This window comes from Pleurodeles waltl, chromosome 2_1, assembly GCF_031143425.1.
Source record: "Pleurodeles waltl isolate 20211129_DDA chromosome 2_1, aPleWal1.hap1.20221129, whole genome shotgun sequence".
NCBI classification, from domain to species: Eukaryota; Metazoa; Chordata; class Amphibia; order Caudata; family Salamandridae; genus Pleurodeles; species Pleurodeles waltl.
Genome location: NC_090438.1, coordinates 588,126,329 through 588,145,079, shown reverse-complemented (window position 1 = coordinate 588,145,079; position 18,751 = coordinate 588,126,329). Strand labels below are relative to the sequence as shown.

Here is an 18,751-nt window from a genome sequence, read left to right as displayed (position 1 = left end):
TCCTACACTTCCACATCTCCATCCACTGATGTGTGTGGTGCCTCCTGTGCCATAGCTGATGCTGTTGTAGAGGTAGAGGGTGGCACACACACTTTAGGAGATATAGATGTGAAGTCAAAGGACCCAGCAGCTACCATTTGTGGCAACACATAAGGCGTTACTGCTGCAAGGAGGTGGTAGGCAGCCAAGTTCTCTCTGAGGAAGGTCACTTCTGCCTGTGTGGAGTCCAGGGTATTCTGCATGGTCGTGGCATTTTGGGAGGGCATTTGTCATAACCTCTCCTTCATGACAGCAGCTATGTCCACCAGAGACTGCTGGACTCCACGTAGCAGGGAGTGGGTGCCTTTGATGGCAGCTGAGTTGTCCTTATTTAGGCTGAGGCACATCCGCACTCCATCTAGGCTGCTGCCATGGTCTCCATCCCTACCTGAACCTGCTTTGCCAGCTCCCGCTAGACTCCGGCCACTGCCCTCTAAAAGCTGATCTCTGGTTCCTCAGAGTTCAGGGCTGTGTGAGTGCTGGCTGGTGTTGTATGTTGGTGGCTGGGTGGTTTCTGTGGAGAACCCGCAATGCTGTGTGTCCTCTCTGCAACTGGAGGTGGTGTATGGAGTGCTCCTAGGACATCCTGGAGGGTCTGTTCATTGAGGCTTGGCAGCTGTTCTTCCATGCATCAGGGAAATCCAGGACAGGCAGGTCGGCAGGAGGTAAGCCAGCATCCTCTGCATGAGATAGTATAACATCAATATTGTATTGCATCGGCTGTAGACATGGGACATAATGTATTTGCCAGTGGAGGCTCACTGACATGTCACTGACCCAAAGTTGTGGTTGTACTTATATGTAGCATTGTGCATCACACATGGGTCAAGCTCACTAGTAGTGGAATGATGGCACGCAACGCTGCACTCAGAGTGGCAGCGCCCCATTGCGTCAATTGCACAACGCAGAGATGCACTGTATTCATTTGCATATGGTGCACCCCTGTGTTGTCCCCTGTGCTGGCATTACATAGAGCTGCCTAGCGCCAATACAGGCATCCTTGCACCATTGTGCAAGGATGTCTGCATTATAAGGTTTGATTGTTTATGTGTGGGAAGGTGTCCATTCCTGCACATACACAATCACTCATGGCAATTTGGCTCCTCTCTGTGTGCTTTATATTGCAGCACACATAGAAACAAACAAATATTTATACTCTGTTTGCGCCAGATTTGCGTCATTTTGTTTTACGCAAATCCGGCGCAAACTTAACTCCATATTTATATTTTGATGCTAGATCCATTTAGTGTCAAAATATTGGTGTTAACGTCATTATTTGCCTGCGTAAAACTACCTTGCATCAATGAGATGCAAGGTAGGCATTCCTGGGCAAAAAATGACTCTAAGGCCCTTGTGCCTTATATATCCTCCCGGCAAAAATCACGCATGGGAGGAGGAGGGCCTTAAATAATGGCACTAAGCCTGCTTAGCGCCATTGTTTAACGCTTGGGTATGGGCAGGCATTAGGGGCCCTTCCCTGCACCCAGGGACACCCCCACCCATCCCTACCCACACCTGGAGGACACCTAATGATGGGGGGACCCACCCCAGGTAAGTCCAGGTAAGTTTTTTGATTTTTTTTATAAGTGCCATGGGGGGCTAACTTGGGCCCCCCTACATGGCACTGTGCCCAATGACCATGCCCAGGGGACATAAGTCCCCTGGCATGGCCATTGGGCTGCGGGGCATGACTGCTGTCTTCACTAAGACAGGAGTGATGTCCATGGGGGTTGTGCATCAAAAAAATGACGCTAGTCAGGTTGGTTAGAGTCATACTCTGACTTGACTAGCGCCAGTCTTTCCCCCACAACCTCCAGTTTGCCCTACACCTCCCCTACCCGGTTAGCGTCATTTATTTTGACGCTAACTGGGCCTTAGCACCAGCTTGTGCCATTCCTTAAATATGGCATCCGGCTGGCGTCCTGGAATGGCGCTATACTTTGTGACACAAACCTGCGCTAACGCATGTTTGAGTCAAAAAGTATAAATCTGGGCCATAATGGCTAAACAAATGTAGTTAAATAATAATGTGAGTTTCATATTTGACACTGCTAAGTCAAAGAGACAATAACACCACAGGCTGAATGATAATCTAATAAACATTAAGAAACCTAAAATATAGAGCCATTAAATGGACTCATTCTATTCAGCTGAATGTATTGTGTTTTTGGCGCTGTTAAAAAAATGGCAAACTAGTTAGGTGCCAAAAGAAATCTTTACCTATGTGGTGCTCTGTGACTGTACCTGGATAGCTGTTTCCAAGGCAACTACCCACAGAAGATACAGATGGAGAACAAAACATTTTTTAGACATTGTTGGTGATTTGGAAGATTTTTCACCTGAGTGGAAGCTGAACAATGGTTTAATCTGAAGAAGACTTGTTATCCTTTGGATCAGCTGAGTGGTGTTCCAGTCCAAGAATGTTAGGAGCGTGGAATTTGAGAATGTACCTGTGCTGATGACATCTGATAAAAACCTTCTACCCTTATATTGGATCAGAAGTTGCTCCCTGTTGTTTCCCTTTAGTGTGTAAAAGCTTTTTGGGTGAAGAAGTGTGGGGGGTGTGCAAATGATTTCAGTAGAAAATGTGAGATCATCAAAATTTCTCTGAGAAGGACAATGACTAACATGTATGTTCGACTTACATGAAGACAATTATTGTTCTTTCATAGGCATCTATGTCCCACGCTTGCACTAATAGATTTCTTTTTTTGTTTTGCAATTTTTTATTGAAAATGGTAAACAAGAAAACAGAGTTATGCATGACAATTGACATTACACAAGGGCATTATAAAAGAGCAGAAAAAGGGAGCTGAACAACAACAAACCTCCTTCAAAAGCAATAAGCCGAGATCGTAAACAGCAGTCGTAACCTCAGCAAATATCTGTAGTGTCCTAATGTCATAAGAACTGAGCGCTATGAGCAAGCACATGTAGGAGCATGTGTAGGGTCTCCAGCTTTTGCCAGCTGTAGGGAAAACCAGGTAGTAGTAGGTGGCAATGCTGATCATAGGCGGTGGCACAGGGCTGGGCTCAACACCAATACCCATAGGGACAGTATACCCAAGGGATCATGTGTTTGCTCTCCGGATGGGAAAGATTTTGGGCATCAATAACAGTTAGAGAGCCCCGTGCACATGTATAATGCAGCTAGGAGCAGCAGCACAACAAAGGAAGGGTGGAGGTGTCAGAGGAGAAATATTAAACACCAGGGGCTGATATCATATTGTAGAGACAGAGGGGATGGACCTGCATGCAGGAGGAATGGGAAAAGATAGAGAGAAGGGGGAGCGTAAGTAGGGAAGGCAAAGAGAGGTATAGAGAGAAAGGGTGGAGAGAGAGAAAGGAAAGGAGAAGAGAAAGGGAGGTAGGAAGGAAGATCCAGAAGGAAGGAGGAATAGAGAGAAATAGTATGTGGATGAGGAGGTAAGAGGGAGAAAAGGGGGGGGAGAGAGAAAGAAAGGGTGAGCAAGTGATTACAACTGGCAGAGGGGATAGGGGGAGGGAAGGGCGAAGGAAGAGGGGAGGAAGATATAGAGTAAGGAGAAGGAGGTTTAATTATTTGCAAGTCAGAGAAAGGGGGCCCATGTTTGCAGGAATATCTCTGTCTTGTCCTGTAGGGTGTATATGATACGTTCATGGGCAGCTTTTTGGAACATTGCTGACAGCCATTCGTCGTGGGAGGGGCAGGTACTACTGCACGCCAGTATTGAAGAATACAAAGTTTAGCCACGGTCAGCACTGTATGCAATAGGTGGAGTTGAATACGGGACATGCCTTGGATATCTCCAATGTCATTAAAAAGAAGCAGGGTGTTTGGGAGAGAGGGCAGCAAGGGTCAAATCTCTCTGTGACCCCAACTGCCTCCCAATATGGTTGTATATTCAGACAGTCACATAGTATATGTAGTAAATCACAACGTGGGTGAGGGCATCACCAGCAAGTCGTGTGGGGCAATAATCCAGCTCCTCTAAGCTTCTGGGGCATCCAGTACCAGTCCTGTAGAGTCTTAAAAAGTCAAAATTTCATTCTTGCCTCTCAAGCGCCCAGCTCCTGTGCCTCCAATAGGTCAGTCCATTCTTCCATATCATAATCTACCTGCAATTGGGTTTGCCATTGGGTCCTAAGGGAGGTGAGAACGGGTAGAGAGAATATATGTCGATTCAGGAGGTTGTATAGCCCCAACGTCACTTCCTGAAAGGAGCCCCAGATTCGTAAATACTCAAGCGCCAGGGAATGTTGTAGGATCCAAGAGTGGGTCCCCAAACGGCTCTGGAGACAGTGTGAAAGTTGTTGGTATTGCCAAAAACATTGGCAGGGAGCCCAAATTCAGCTTGTAACGCTAGGAACGATTTCAGCATCCCATTGTATAAGAATTAACCAATGGAGTGGAAGCCCTTAGCCCGCCAGACCTCCCAGTCATCCACTTTCCCCCCATCAAGAAACCAGCATTGCCCCAGAGTGGCGCATGCGTGTGAATCCGCAGATCACTCCCAGCAGGCGGTGAGCCCAACGCCAAGAGTCCAGCAAGGTCTGTATAACTGGATGAGCAGGGTGTTGCTGGGAGGCCCTAGAACCATAAAGCAGGTCCAGACCTTACAGCATATTCAAGAGTACTTGTTCTGCCTTGACCCACAAGGCTAGGTCGGATACACCGGAAGCATGAAGGCCAAGTGCAATAGATGTAGTGCCAGCACATAGGGGGTGATTCTGACCCCGGCGGTCACGGACCGCCAGGGCCAGGGTCGGCGGGAGCACCGCCAACAGGCTGGCGGTGCCCCGCAGGGCATTCTGACCGCGGCGGTTTGGCCGCGGTCAGAAAGGGAAAACCGGCGGTCTCCCGCCGGTTTTCCGCTGCCCTATTGAATCCTCCATGGCGGCGCAGCTTGCTGCGCCGCCATGGGGATTCTGACACCCCATACCGCCATCCTAACAGGATGGCGGTATGGGGTGTCGCGGGGCCCCCGTAAGAGGGCCCCAAAAAGAATTTCAGTGTCTGCTTTGCAGACACTGAAATTCGCGACAGGTGCAACTGCACCCGTCGCACCTTCCCACTCCGCCGGCTCAATTCTGAGCCGGCGTCCTCGTGGGAAGGGTGTTTTGCACTGGGCTGGCGGGCGGCCTTTTGGCGGTCGCCCACCAGCCCAGTGCAAAACCCAAAATACCCTCAGCGGTCTTTCGACCGCGGAGCGGTATTTTGGAGGGGGGAAGTCTGGCGGGCGGCCTCCACCGCCCGCCAGACTCAGAATGACCCCCATAGTGTTCTAAGGAAGGTAATCCCAGTCCCCCGCATTCCCACTGCGCAATGAGTTTAGCTTTGGAGAGCCATGGTTGAAAAGAGAACCCCATACAAATTTACGTATGAAGGCCTCAACCGTTCTGAGCATTGACAGAGGAACTAATAGTGGTTACATCCCTATCACATAAGTGTACCATGGCAGAGTGACCATGAGTCCAGCTTGTACTCTCCCCCATAGGGAGAGCCCCAGTTGGGACCATTTTTTAAAATCATGCTTGGTACGGTCTAGGAGAGGTTCCAAATTATCTCGTACAATGTGGGCTAGGCCCCTAATGATGGCATTTTTAAGGTGTAATTGTTTTCAGGAAACTGGGAGAGTGATGAGAGCTGCACTCTTGGTTACTGGGGACAGGGGTAGAGCTTCACTCTTTTCCCAGTTTATTTTGTATCCTGATAGTGCTTCAAATTCTGCCAGGATATCTCACAGCACTAGGAGGGAACGTGAGAGGTCCGCAAGTGTGAGAAATATGTTGTCTGCATACAAGTAAATTATGGAGCGGCCTCCAGGGATAGGGATGCCAGCTATGACGGGTGACCACCAGATAGTAGCTGCCAGGGGCTCAACTGTCAATAGGAATAGCAGTGGTGACAGTGGACAACCCTGTTGGTTTCCCCGTTTGATGGAAAACACGTCAGATAGGAATCCCCCACAATTGACCTGTGCCGTTGGTGAATCGTACAGCCACCGGACTTTGGCGATGAACCCATCACCCAGACCAAAGCGTTTCAGGGTCTCAAAAAGATATCACTATTTGATCCAGTCGAAGGTCTTCTCAGTGTCAAGGGAGATAGCCACAGTCTCCTCTGTGGAGTTTCTGGTGTCTAAGAGTGCATATGTTAAAGTGCAGAGGTGGTTCCTGGAGGAGCGTCTGGGTACAAAACCCACCTGGGTGTGGTGGATTAGACTTTGTTGAGGCGAGACGCCAGAATGCTAGCCAGTATCTTGACATCCTTGTTAAGAAGGGAAATGGGACGATAGCTGCCACATAGTAAGGGGTCCTTTCCTGGTTTCGGGAGGACCGCTATGGACGCCCTGTTAGAAATAGGATATTAGGATCCTGTATTTTCCGCACCCCGGAAGGCTTCAGAGAGGGAGGCCACTGTATCTGCTCCAGTCCATTTGTAATATTCCGCTGGGAATCCATCCTCTTTGCTGATCTCGCCTCCTAGTAGCCCTCTTCCCTCCTCGGTAAGACTGGGAATCCGGGCATCCTACAAAAATGCAGCCAGTCTGTCTTGATCCTCTCACGTTTCAGGGGTATAGAGGGCCTGATAAAAGCATCTGAATGTATCAGCTATGTCCTGTGGGAGGGTGAAGAGTGTCCCGTCAACATCCCCAATGGTAGGGATGGCGAGCACAGCCTCCCACTGACGTATCTGGGCAGCTAGCAACCGATCTGCCTTTCTGCCCGGCTCATAGGCCGTCATTACAACATTGTCGGTAACTACCGCCTACCGCCACGGCGATGGCCGTCAACATGCTGCTGCGTGACTACCAGCCGTCCATGTGAATCATGACTGCCGACGGTATTCCGCCAGAATGCTGGTGGAACACAGCCGACGGTCATGGCAGCAGATGGTGGTAAGGCAGCACTGCTGACAGCAGCACCGCCACGACAGCAAAACACTTCCGACCGTATCATGACCAATGATACAGCCTGATGGTGTGTTGCTGGTGGACGCTGCTGCTGTCAGCAGCGCCGCGGACCATCTCCAGCTAAAGGACCCCTTGCAAGCAGGTAAGTCTGGTTCTCCAACAGGAGAGGGGGGTGATGTGTGTATGTTTGGGGTGTGTGTGTATGTTTTGGAAGGCGTGCATGCGGGTGTGAGTCGCGTTGAATGCGTGCGTGAATGAGTGATTGTGAGTGATGTGTGTTGCGAATACATGTGCGTGACAAAGTATGTTGGTGTGTGTTGCAGTGTGTGGGTATGTATGTGTGCATACGTGGGTGGTGGTGGATATGCGTGTGTGTATGTGTGTATATGGGTGCGAGTGTGAGTGTGTATATGTGCGGGGGCAGGAGAGGGAGGGGGCGGCGGAAACCCCTATCAGTGACTAATAGTGCCTACCGCCATGGTTTTTGTGGCGGAAAATTTGGCCCGAAAACCATGGCGGTAGGCCGGGTCATAATCCCGAGGGTGAGAATGTGACGACCGCCGTGCTGGAGACCGAAGTCTCCAGCCCAGAGGCCGTTACCACCCTGGCGGTCGGTGTGTTAAAGTGGCGGTCTTTGATGGCAGTTACCGCCAGGGACAAAATCCAATTTTTTTTACCGCCAGCTTGTTGGCGGTATTAACGTCGCTTTAACACCGACCGCCAGGGTTGTAATGAGGGCCATAGTGTCTGCCTTTCATTCTTTGCAGGGCGTACTCTTCCTGGGATGTATATAATGGATTGAGCTCCATCTTTGCCTTCTCAAGATGACAGCACGTGACCGGGGAGTCAGACACCGTATAATCGCGGGTATATGTTGCTATTAATCCTTCTAGTTCTTGTTGGTGAGAGTGTCTCTGGGCATTAGCAAGGGCTGCGTCTCTCATGAGCTGTCCTATGATTGTCGCCTTTGCTGCTGCCCAGAAGCCTTGAGGAGGGGAGACCGAACCTTTATTGTCAGTTACATAGGCAGAGATGTGGGAACATAATTGATCTTTGCCTTGCGGATAGCGTGATATGGTTAGACACCATGGTTTTATGGCCGGGAGAAGCCAGAGGTGTAAATGGACCCAATGCATGGTGTGCGACCTCCATGACTGAGTTTGGTAAAGGATACATCGGCCATCCGGGTCTGACCATGTTGAAGCACCTCAGTCTGTAAGGAATGGCGAAGAACAATTGTGACCCAATGTTTGCATAAAGAGCCAAAGCCTCCCGATTGGGCACGGTTGGCTACGGCTATAAAGCAGTTTGCCATCCAGTCACAGTGCAGTTTTTTTGGATTCCAAGGACGAAAGACATGTTTCCTACAAGAAGGCAATATCTGTGTGTTTTGATCGTAAATAAGAGAGGACCTTCTTTCTTTTGATATAGTGTGTGAGCCCATGAACATTCCATGATACTGTCGTCAATGGCAGAGTGGTCCCTATGCAAGGAGTTGTCATATGAGTCTGCGGGAATAAAAAGGGTACTTCTGGGTCTAGAGAACACAGCGGACTTCCTATGTTGGAGGAAGTGGTAAGGAGAAAAACAAACAGGGAGGGTGGTAAGGGGAAGGCATATAAAGGATCTGCGCTCGTACTTGAAAGAATAGAAGCCAGTCAAGGGGGAGAAGAAGTAGAAGCAAGAGAGAGGAAAAATAAAGGAAGAGGAGAGAGTGAGAAGAAAGAGACAGAGAGAAGAGAGGGGGAGGGAGGAGGGTCTACTGTTTACAGGTAGGGGTAGAGCCCGAACAGTCCAAAACTGTGGACTGCAGGTCTAGACCTGTGGAGCCTACACAGTCAGCTGGGTGGGGCCCTTCCAGGGGCAGGGCACGCACAGTGAGCCGCTGGTGTAGAAGATTTATAATCATGATTCAGGATTGATCTTATGCAATTGAGTATGAAAGTGTGGAAGTGTTGAAGCCCCAGGGTCCCGGGTGAGGGTCCCAAGGCAGCAAAGAGAGAGGGCGGGCACAATATAGCACTGCATGCATAAGAGCAGTTGGTATGGGGTGGGTATGGGATAATGGAACCTTCAGTACCACCCTGGTCATAAACAATATTGGCTTACAATCGCAGAATCTGGGATGCCTAATGAGCCCGGTTCCAACATCAGTTTAAACATGAAAAAAAAGACATACATTTTGGGATTCTCAAAATAAGACAATATGGGCTTAGGACCCATTAATAGCCTTGGCTGGAGAAGTGTACACTACATCCTGTATCTTACATGCTATGTGATACATTCAACAAATCACATGTTCCTGTTCTAGCTGGACTCTGGTACGCCAACGGGGCGATAAGAAAGTAAGTAGAGGAAGAGAAGGAGGGGGAAGAAGGAGGGATGTAGAGGTCAGAATCCTGAGAAAGAACAACACTATAAACCTGAATTCAGAGCTAGATGTATCTTGACTAACTAGTAAATCCGAACTATAATCTAAGTACATCGCCACTAGGATGTCGTAAATAACAACTGACACAATGCAGCAAGGTACTCATCTGGCCGCCGATGCTGGGGTGAGCCTGGTCATAAACAATATCGGCTTACAATTGCAGAATCCGGGGTCCCTAATCAGCCCGGTTCCAACATCAGTTTAAACATGAAAAACAATATAAAAGATACATCATGGAATTTTTAAATAAGATATTGAGGGCTTATGCCTCATTATTAGCCCTATTCAGTTTTGCTGGGGGATTGTACACTGCATCCTGTATCTTACATGCTATGTTTTACATTCAATACATTACATGTTCCTGCAGTTGTTCTAGCTGGACCCCGGTATGCCAACGGGGCGATAAGAAAGCAAGTAGAGGAAGAAAAGGAGGTGGGTAGAAAGAAAGACGTAGAGGTCAGAATTCTGAGAAAAAGCAACGCTTTAGACATGAATTTAAAGCTAGATGTATCTTGACTAATTAGTAAATCTGAACTATAATCTAAACACATCTCAAGTTGGGTGTCGTAATTAATAATTAACACAATGCAGCAAGGTATTCATCTGTCTGCTGATACTGGGGTGAGATTTCCACAGCTCGATCTAGCCTCTCAGGCATCAAATGTTGCGTGCCATCGCTGTGACGTCAGGTGGGGGCAGGAAACGGTTTCACAGGGGGGCAAGATGTTTCCCTCTCCAACAGCTGAGTATGGTGTGCCACCACCTGTAGTATTTGATCTCTATCACCATAGACCCTCACTAGTCTCTCTGGATCCCTGCCTCTGAGGTTAGGGTCATTATTGTGACAGGGTCCTACCTCCAAGGAGGTTGGAGGAGGTGGTGTGCCCTGAGTGCCAACAGTCTGTCCTGAAAGCCGGATCATAGGAGTCGTATCCATTACTTGTGGAGACAGGGTGTCCAGGAAGAGACGTAAGTCCTCTGGTTCGAACAGACCATATTTCACATTCAGTTGGCATAGCTGGGGTCTGAGTGACAGGAATGCTTTTCGACGATCGTTGGTCTCCTTCGAGAAGTCCGCTGTGATGCGTACCTCATAGTCTCCTGTTCGGAATGGTCAATGAGATCGAAACATGAGCAGTAGTTGACGGACCTGCCCGTGGCACATGAGAGAGGTAATGATTGGAGGGGATCTGGATGCTCCATCAGGTTGTTTTGGGTCCAGGAGGTGTATCCGCTGAAGCTCCGATGGATGGTTGAAAGTTAAGCCTGTCAGTGTGGGGAGGGTTGTCTGCAAGAAGGTCTGTATGTCTGTCCATTCGATTTGTTCCAGGAATCCAAAAAAAACAGACATTGTCTCCGTGGCTCCTGTACTACAAATCAATGAGCTTACTGTGGAGATACAAAAGTTCTTGGTTGCGGTCCGGAGTGGTGTTGAGATGGTCCTTCACTGTCGCTACCTGTTGTTACTGCCTCAACACTCTAGTCTGGAACCCTGCAATGTCTAATCATATGGACTTCATCTCTGCGGCCAGCGAGAATATAGCGGAGTCCATGCCCTCAAGTCTGTGCCCACCACTGTAATTTCTTGAAGTATGCGGTCCATTGGTGCTTCCTACTCTGGATTGGCTGTGGCGTGGGCAGTTCAGCTGGTTGCAGTCCCTTGGCAGAGGACATGGAGCACGTATGGTGGAGGGCTTGGGAGAAGAGGAATTGTCTTGCTGGTTTGCCAGAGGATTTACCTGCCGCTTTGCCTCTGAGCATCTCTTTGACAGATTCCTCCTGTTGGTACCATAGGATCAGGGACCTAAGGCCTCACCTCTGGCTTGCGTGCTTAGTTGGTCAAGATGAAGAGAGGGTTCAGAGGGCCACACTGGTTACTTCGCGACTGCGGTTGTCATAGGAGAAGCAGAGTATAGGTGAGGTAGAGTGTGCAGGCGTCGCAGGGTATCCACATACCCTGGGTCGCAGAGAGTCCTCACCTATGGCTCCACCCTCTTATGATCCCCTCCGCCAAGTTATCCTCACCACATCTCCGAGCCTCACTGATGGTATTGTGTGGGGAGGAAGATAGCTGGAACTGGTGACCAGTGGTATCTTTGAGCGATTGTGGTTTGAGGTAGTCTGCCTAGGGTTCTCGTGATAGTCCTTTGGCGCAACGGCCCACAGAGTGTAGGCAATGAGTATACGACCTTGAAAGGGTAGGCAGAAGAAGAACACTGAAAGCTACTCCCAATGAGGCAGGGCGAGGCACATCGCAGTACGGCAGTTCATTGTCCACAGCTTCAAGCTTGGTGGGGAGGGGCTGATCCTGTTAAGGGGGGTGGGGATCCCAAATTGGTAACAGGCATGTCACTCCCCCCCAGTCATTCGTCCATCACTGCCAAATGCTCTCTGTGTGGTTACAGGCCAAAACAGACATCAGCAGGTAGAGCCCCGCCGGTAGGAGAGGAATGGAGGCAGGAAAGGTCTCAGAGAGAGAGGTAGAAGGAGGGACCATCGTTAGACCGCTTTGATGGCAGTGGCAGTGTTGGTGGGGCTCTGGTCCCATGGCCCGTTTCAAGCACTCCGGGAGCTCTGGTTCCCGGGTACGCGAGGCCGCTGTAACAGACTGCCATCTAGGCCCCACTTGCCCCTCACAGGCAGTGAGCCGCGTATAGTGTGGAAAATGCCCAGCTCTCTGAAGGTGTCCTAGGGCGCATCTAAGGAGCCACACGGCTTTCTGGGTGCCCCCCGTCCCCGTCTAGGGCCCCCCACCTCTCGGAGCTCTGGGATCAGTTGGCCATCTCTGCGCGTCGCCAGACCACGCCCTGCACTGATAGATTTTACTTCCAATAGATGTGGCACGAGTTTATTTCTGGACTTTTTCCTAATATAAAAAAGTGGTGTGGAGGAGTACATGTTTTGGGACTGGTTATAAAAGCATTTATGAGTATGTGAAGTAGTACTACAGGAGTGTTCTTTTACATGCCTTTGTAAATGGGAACCAAAATGTCCAAATCCCTAGGGCGTTTGGACAAAAGTAGTGTAGAAAAAATATTGTATGGACAAAATATCGTGTCAAGAATATTGAGGACATACATATTGTGAAGGTAAGTTTCTATGGATAAACAGAGGTTTACCAAACTAACTCCATATATATGTACTTTGAATATATATATATGCACAGTGTAGTTAAGAATAGTAAATCTACACTTAACTATTTGCACTTACCTTCTCAATATTTTGTTTTTCTATATTTTGGACACAATATTCTGTCCACACAGTGTATTCAGCATCAATATTCTTTCAGACAACCATCCCCACTAGTAAAATTGCAAATGATTGTTAAGATTAGATATAAATATTACCTGAATATTGACAGTATTACTACTCCACATAGAGGGTTACCTGTTCACTTACTCATAAAAGCCAGTGTGAATTGGCCCTCAAATGCCCACCTACCTATTAGTAAAGGTGCAAGGAGGGTACAGTTGTTTCTATTTTACTTAATTGTGTATGAATATCCTCTGAATATACCCAGGATTACTACTTCACATACAGGAGTACTACTACAACATACACATAAATGCCTTTGTGAAATGGCCATTAAATCTTTCAACAATTAGATCATAAACGCTGTAAAGGCATCATACAACGTATACATGCCAGAAAGTGACTCTCTCCCATGGAAATTGTCTTCATGGTGTCCGGTGAGATCTGCCTCTGCATTAATCTTAGAACTCTGAAAAGAAACATGTAAGCAAATTGTTTTCAAGTTAAGCAGTGAGGGTGAGTGCAGATTAATTTAGGGTTTCCTTTTTCCGTACCCTGACTACGATTGTGGTTGCTGCTTGACCAGGCCTCACACCCCAGTCAACCAGCAACACAATATCTAACAGTCTTCCACAAAACAAATCTGTATTCAATGTTCAAGTGGTTTTGTTCTGTAATAGTTACATTCAATGCTCATTGGGCCTCATTACGAGTGTGGCGGTCCAAGGACAGTCAGACTGCTGCACTCCAGGCTATCCGATTGCCACATTACAACCCTGGTGGGCGGGCCCGCTAGTGTAATACCGAAGCTGCCAGGAACATGGTTCAGGGCGGGCTGACAGCGGTCTGATTGTACTCAGCCACAGCGGTGCTAAACTCAGTGCCGCCATTCTGATTACAACACAGCTTTCCTCCAGCCTTTCAATGACGGTCACCTCCTGTTGGTCACCCTGCCATGGAAAGGATGGCAGAACGTGAGTTCCAGGGGCCACGGGGGGCCCAGACTGCCCATGTCAAGGGCATGGGCAGTGCAGTGGTCCTCCTGCTCAGCACCATCAGAATGAGCACTGTCTGTCTGCAGACAGTGTGCATTCTGATTGTGCTGGTGTGCTAGGGTATTGGCCTTGGCTCCCGAGCCGAGCGCAATATCTTAGCACTGTTCCCACCATTCAGCCCGGAAGCAGCACGTAATATAATGATCCTGTTGGTCAGCCCGGTGACAACATTGTAATATGCTTGGGGAAGACGCCACTGGTATGAAGATAGCACCCTCCCCCTGAGTTTAGTAGTCTGCTTGTCCGACTGCCAAACTCATAATGAGGTCCTATGTTCTTGTAAAGGTAATTTTGCATAAGGAGAATTTGAAAGTCTTAAGTATAATGAACCCTCACTGTTTCCCTCCTGGCAAATCTTGCATTAATCCTTTTAAACTAATCAAAACATACTTTGTGGTTGATAAAGGAATTTTGAAAAGTCAAAGAAATAAAACCGTTTTCTCTTTTTCCCAGGGATAGGCAATCGGGAAAACTTGGAGGAACGCTGAGAGATAAAACTGAAGGCTTGGAAATGCAGGTGTTATCCAGACCTGAGCAGGTCTGAATCGTACGGCACACAGTCTGTGAAGCAGAACGGCTATTCAATGCTTATCGCAAATTGTGTACATTGCTTACTGTCTATTCTGTTGTGTTCTGGATGAAGCACAGAAAAAGTGCTTATTGGACAAGTGTGAAATAGTATTGAGTTGGATTTGCCAAACATATCTGCCAAAACAATATTCTGCTTTTTTGAAGTTTATGGAGTGTCTCGAAATTTGTATTCAGCTATCACTTAAAGGGCATTTACAATTGACACCAATTGGGGGCCTTACTTTGTTAATAGTTCAGTCCTTGTAAATTATTTGTCTTCAGTACCATGCCTCAGAGCTAATGCATATTCATGATAAACTGATTTGTACCGTCATATCCTGTGGTATTGCCATCGTAAAAACAATAAACAGGTGATTGTACTGTTGACTGCTATTTGCAAAGATAACCGTGTAGCCAACCAAATGTACACGTGATTTATTGTGAATATTTGTAATAAAGTAAGGAAATTACTAAATACATAAAGGAATAAAGCGCCGAATCCATGCAGGTAGCAAAAAGGCTGAAAAGGTAAGACAATGAAGTGTTAAGTAGGTTATTTTATTTTTTAGATCAGACTTTTAATTCCTGTATATAAAAGTAATAAAAAGTATATTAATACGCTATTTGTGGTAACAATAATGCACATGAGCAGCATCTGTGCCATTGAGTGTTTGAAAGCAACAACGTTCTTTTGTAATGGTGGCAGCTGCTACCTAACACTGAGCACAATATGAAAGTCTGTAGCGAGTTATTTTCAATCTTCTGTCGAAAGTACGGATGCCTACGTGGCACATAAATATTCCGTCTGTGCATAAAGGATGTGAAATAGTTCTATCTATCAAGTCTGCTCCCTTTTTCTAAGCATTTTGTGGACATTAGTGTGATTCTCCAGGACAATGGTAACTATTTGTAACATTCACTTTTAACCATATGTTTGTAGACAGAATAGAGCAAGGGATATGACCAATACAAATAAAGTTGAAGAAACAGTCTCGGAATCTAATGCTTTATGTACCTAGAATGCGATATGTGCTCTCAAATAACAAGCCATTTATAAAAATGACACTCATAAAAAAGGTCGTTGTGCTGACAGAATATTGTGTCGTTGAGTCCCTCTACTCCCGGCATATCAGTGAAACGTAATGGTCATGCTTGAAAGCTACTCCATGTATGCATTCTTACTGTCAGCAGAACAGAGATTACTTCTTTCTGCCTTAATGCCAATTGCATTGCTAAATATCGACAGTAAATATATAGATAAATAAATAGGAATATAGGAAAGAAAATGTCTAAACTCTATTAAAATGACCAAATCATCAAATTCAAAATACCTATAAAAAAATCTGAAGTTAAAAAAAATAAAAACCCAAAACATTGATAACAACATATAGAAAGTTTAAATTGACATTAAGCCAAACCTAAAAATACAGACTTAAAAAATGTATATATTTTAAAATATTAACCCCTTAGCTGCTGCCCCCCCCCCCCCCCCCCCACTGCCACCCCTCCCCCATTGCCGAGCTCTTTCTTGGATATTTGGGGTAGTTCGCACTTAGGCCTTCATAACGTTTGGCCACATAAGCTATCCACACTACATTTGCATCCTTTTTTTCCAACACCCTAGGGATTCTAAAGATACCCAGAGTTTGTGGTTTCCCCTGGAGGAGCCCAAGAAATTAGCCAAAATGCAGCAAATATTTTGTTTTTTTCGAAAAATGGGAAAAAGGGCTGTAGAAGAAAGCACGTGTTTTTTTTCCCTGAAAATGGCATCAACAAAGGAATTGTAGTGCTAAAATCACCATCTTCCCAGCTTTCAGGAACAGGCAGACTTGAATCAGAAAAACACATTTTTCAACACAATTTTGGCATTTAACTGGGACATACCCCATTCTTACAATTTTTTGTGCTTTCAGCCTTCTTCCAGTTAGTGACAGAAATGGGTGTGAAAGCATAACTGGATCCCAGACAGCTAAACGTTTCTGAAAAGTAGATACAGTTCTCAATACAGCAAGGGGTCATTTGTGTAGATCCTTCAAGGTTTTCCTACAGAAAGTAACAGCTAAAATAAAAATATATTGAAATTCAGCTGAAAAAAACAGTCATTTTCTCCATGTTTTACTCTGTAACCTTTTCCTGCGATGTCAAATTTTCAAAAGCAAAATACCGTTACGTCTGCTGGACTCTTCTGGTTGTGGGGATATATAGGGCTTGTAGGTTCATCAAGAACCCTAGGTACCCAGAGCCAATAAATGAGCTGCACCTTGATATGGGCTTTCATTGTATAGCGGTATACAGCAATTGATTTGGTGAAACATAAAGAGTGAAAAATAGGTGCCAAGGAAACCTTTATATTTCCAAAATGGGCACAAGATAAGGTGTTGAGAAGCAGTGGTTATTTGCACATCTCTGAATTCTGGGGTCCCAATACTAGTACGTGAATTACAGGGCATTTCTCAAATAAACGTGTTTTTTTATACACTGTCTTACATTTAGAAGGAAAACAATGTAGAGAAAGACAAGAGGCAATAGCACTTGTTGTGCTATTCTGTATTCCCCCAAGTCTCCGGATAAAAATGGTACCTCATGTGTGGGTAGGCCTACTGCCACGACAGGAAACGCAACATGGACACATCACATTTTAACATTGAAATCTGACTTGTTTTTTGGAAAGTGCCAGGCTGTGCGCTTTGGCCTCTAGCTCAGCCGGCACCTAGGGAACCCTACCAAACCTGTGCATTTTTGAAAAATAGACACCGAGGGGAATCTAGGATGGGGTGACTTGTGGGGCTCTCACTAGGTTCTGTTACCAAGAATCCTTTGTAAACCTAAAAATTTGGCAAATAAAAAACTTGTCTCTCGAATTTCGGTGCTGCAAAGTTCTGTAATCTGAGAGGAGATACAAACTTCCTTCCACCCAGCATTCCCCCTAGTCTCCCGATAAAAATGGTACCTCACTTGTGTGGGTAGGCCTAGTGCCCGCAACAGGAAATGCCCTAAAACACAATGTGGTCACATCACATTTTCCCACAGAAAACTAACCTGTTTTTTGCAAAGTGCCTAGCTGTGGTCTTTGGCCTCTAACTCATCTGGCCCCTAGGAAACCTAGCAAACCTATACATTTGGGAAAACTAGACATCTAGGGGAATTCAGAGTGGGGTGACTTATGGGGCTCTCACCAGGTTCTGTTAACCAAAATCTTTTGCAAACCTCAAAATTTGGCAAAAAAAAAACACTTTTTCCTCACATTTCGGTGATTGAAAGTTCTGGAATTTGAGAGGAGCCACAAATGTCCTTCTACCCAGCATTCCCTCAAGTCTCCCGCTAAAAATGGTACCTCACGTGTGTTGGTAGGCCTACTACCCGTGACTGGAGCCTCCCCAAAACACAACATGGACACACCAAATTTTTACTGACGTGTTTTTTGGAAAGTGCCTAGCTGTGGATAGCTCAGCCGGATCCTAGGACAACCTACCTAACCAGTGCATTTTATAAAACTAGTCACATAGGGGAATCCAGGATGGGATAACTTGTGAGACTCTCACCAGGTTCTGTTACCCAGAATCTTTTTTGCAAACGTCAATATTTAGAAAAAAAACACTTTTTCCTTACATTTCAGTGATAGAAAGTTCTGGAATCTGAGAGGAGGCACACATTTCCTTCCACCCAGCATTCCCCCAAGTCTCCCGATAAAAATGATACTTCACTTGTGTGGGTAGGCCTAGTGCCCGTGTCAGGAATAGATCATATAACTGTCAATGTTGGTCCTTACATGAGGGCAACTGTTGACCCTGAGGTGATCCATTCCTGATGCAGGCACTAGGTACAGGCACTCAAGTGGGGTAGCGTTTTTATCAAGACAGGTGGGGAAACTCTGGGAGGTAGGAATTTTGTGGATCCCAGCATATTCCTTTAGTTTGTGTGACAGAAATGCAAAACAAAATAGAGATTTTATTCAATATTTCAGCTTTGCAGGGTATTCTGGGTGAGAAAACTTTGGGGAATCCACACTAGTCACACCTCTGTAGACTACTTCGGATATCTAGTTTCCAGAAATGTCTGGATTTGGAAGGTTTCCTGTTAGAAATGGGGTCTTTGGTCGGCAGTCAGGTTGCCCCCTGTCCAAGCAAGGACCCTCACTCTAGTCAGGGTAAAAGAGAATCACCCTCAGCTAACCCCCGCTCACCCCCTTGGTAGCTTGGCACGAGCAGGCAGGCTTAACTTCAGAGTGCTAGGCGTTAAGTATTTGTACCAACACACAGTAACTTAATGAAAATACTACAAAATGACACAACACAGATTTAGAAGAATAGAAAATATTTATCGAAACAAAACAAGACCAAATCGACAAAAATCAAACATACACAAGTCAAGTTATTAATTAAAATGCAAAGAGTCTTCGTGTTCTTTTAAACACAACGCTAATGCTGTTAGCATGAAAATATAGCTGGGTCGCCTCAAAAATAACCCCGCACGGGCGAGTGTGCGTCAAAAGAAGCCTGCGATGCGTC

At 46.4% G+C, this 18,751-nt stretch overlaps 1 protein-coding gene across 1 annotated transcript in view; it reads left to right on the top strand.

Annotated features, from left to right (window-relative positions):
- NPSR1 (neuropeptide S receptor 1) overlaps window positions 1–14,217 on the top strand; it is a 1,383,746-nt gene extending 1,369,529 nt beyond the window's left edge. Inside the window, exon 9 of the mRNA XM_069208133.1 lies at window positions 14,127–14,217. Coding sequence (XP_069064234.1) covers window positions 14,127–14,217 — 91 coding nt within the window. The remainder of the gene's footprint in view (window positions 1–14,126) is intronic.
- Window positions 14,218–18,751: the final 4,534 nt, after the last annotated feature.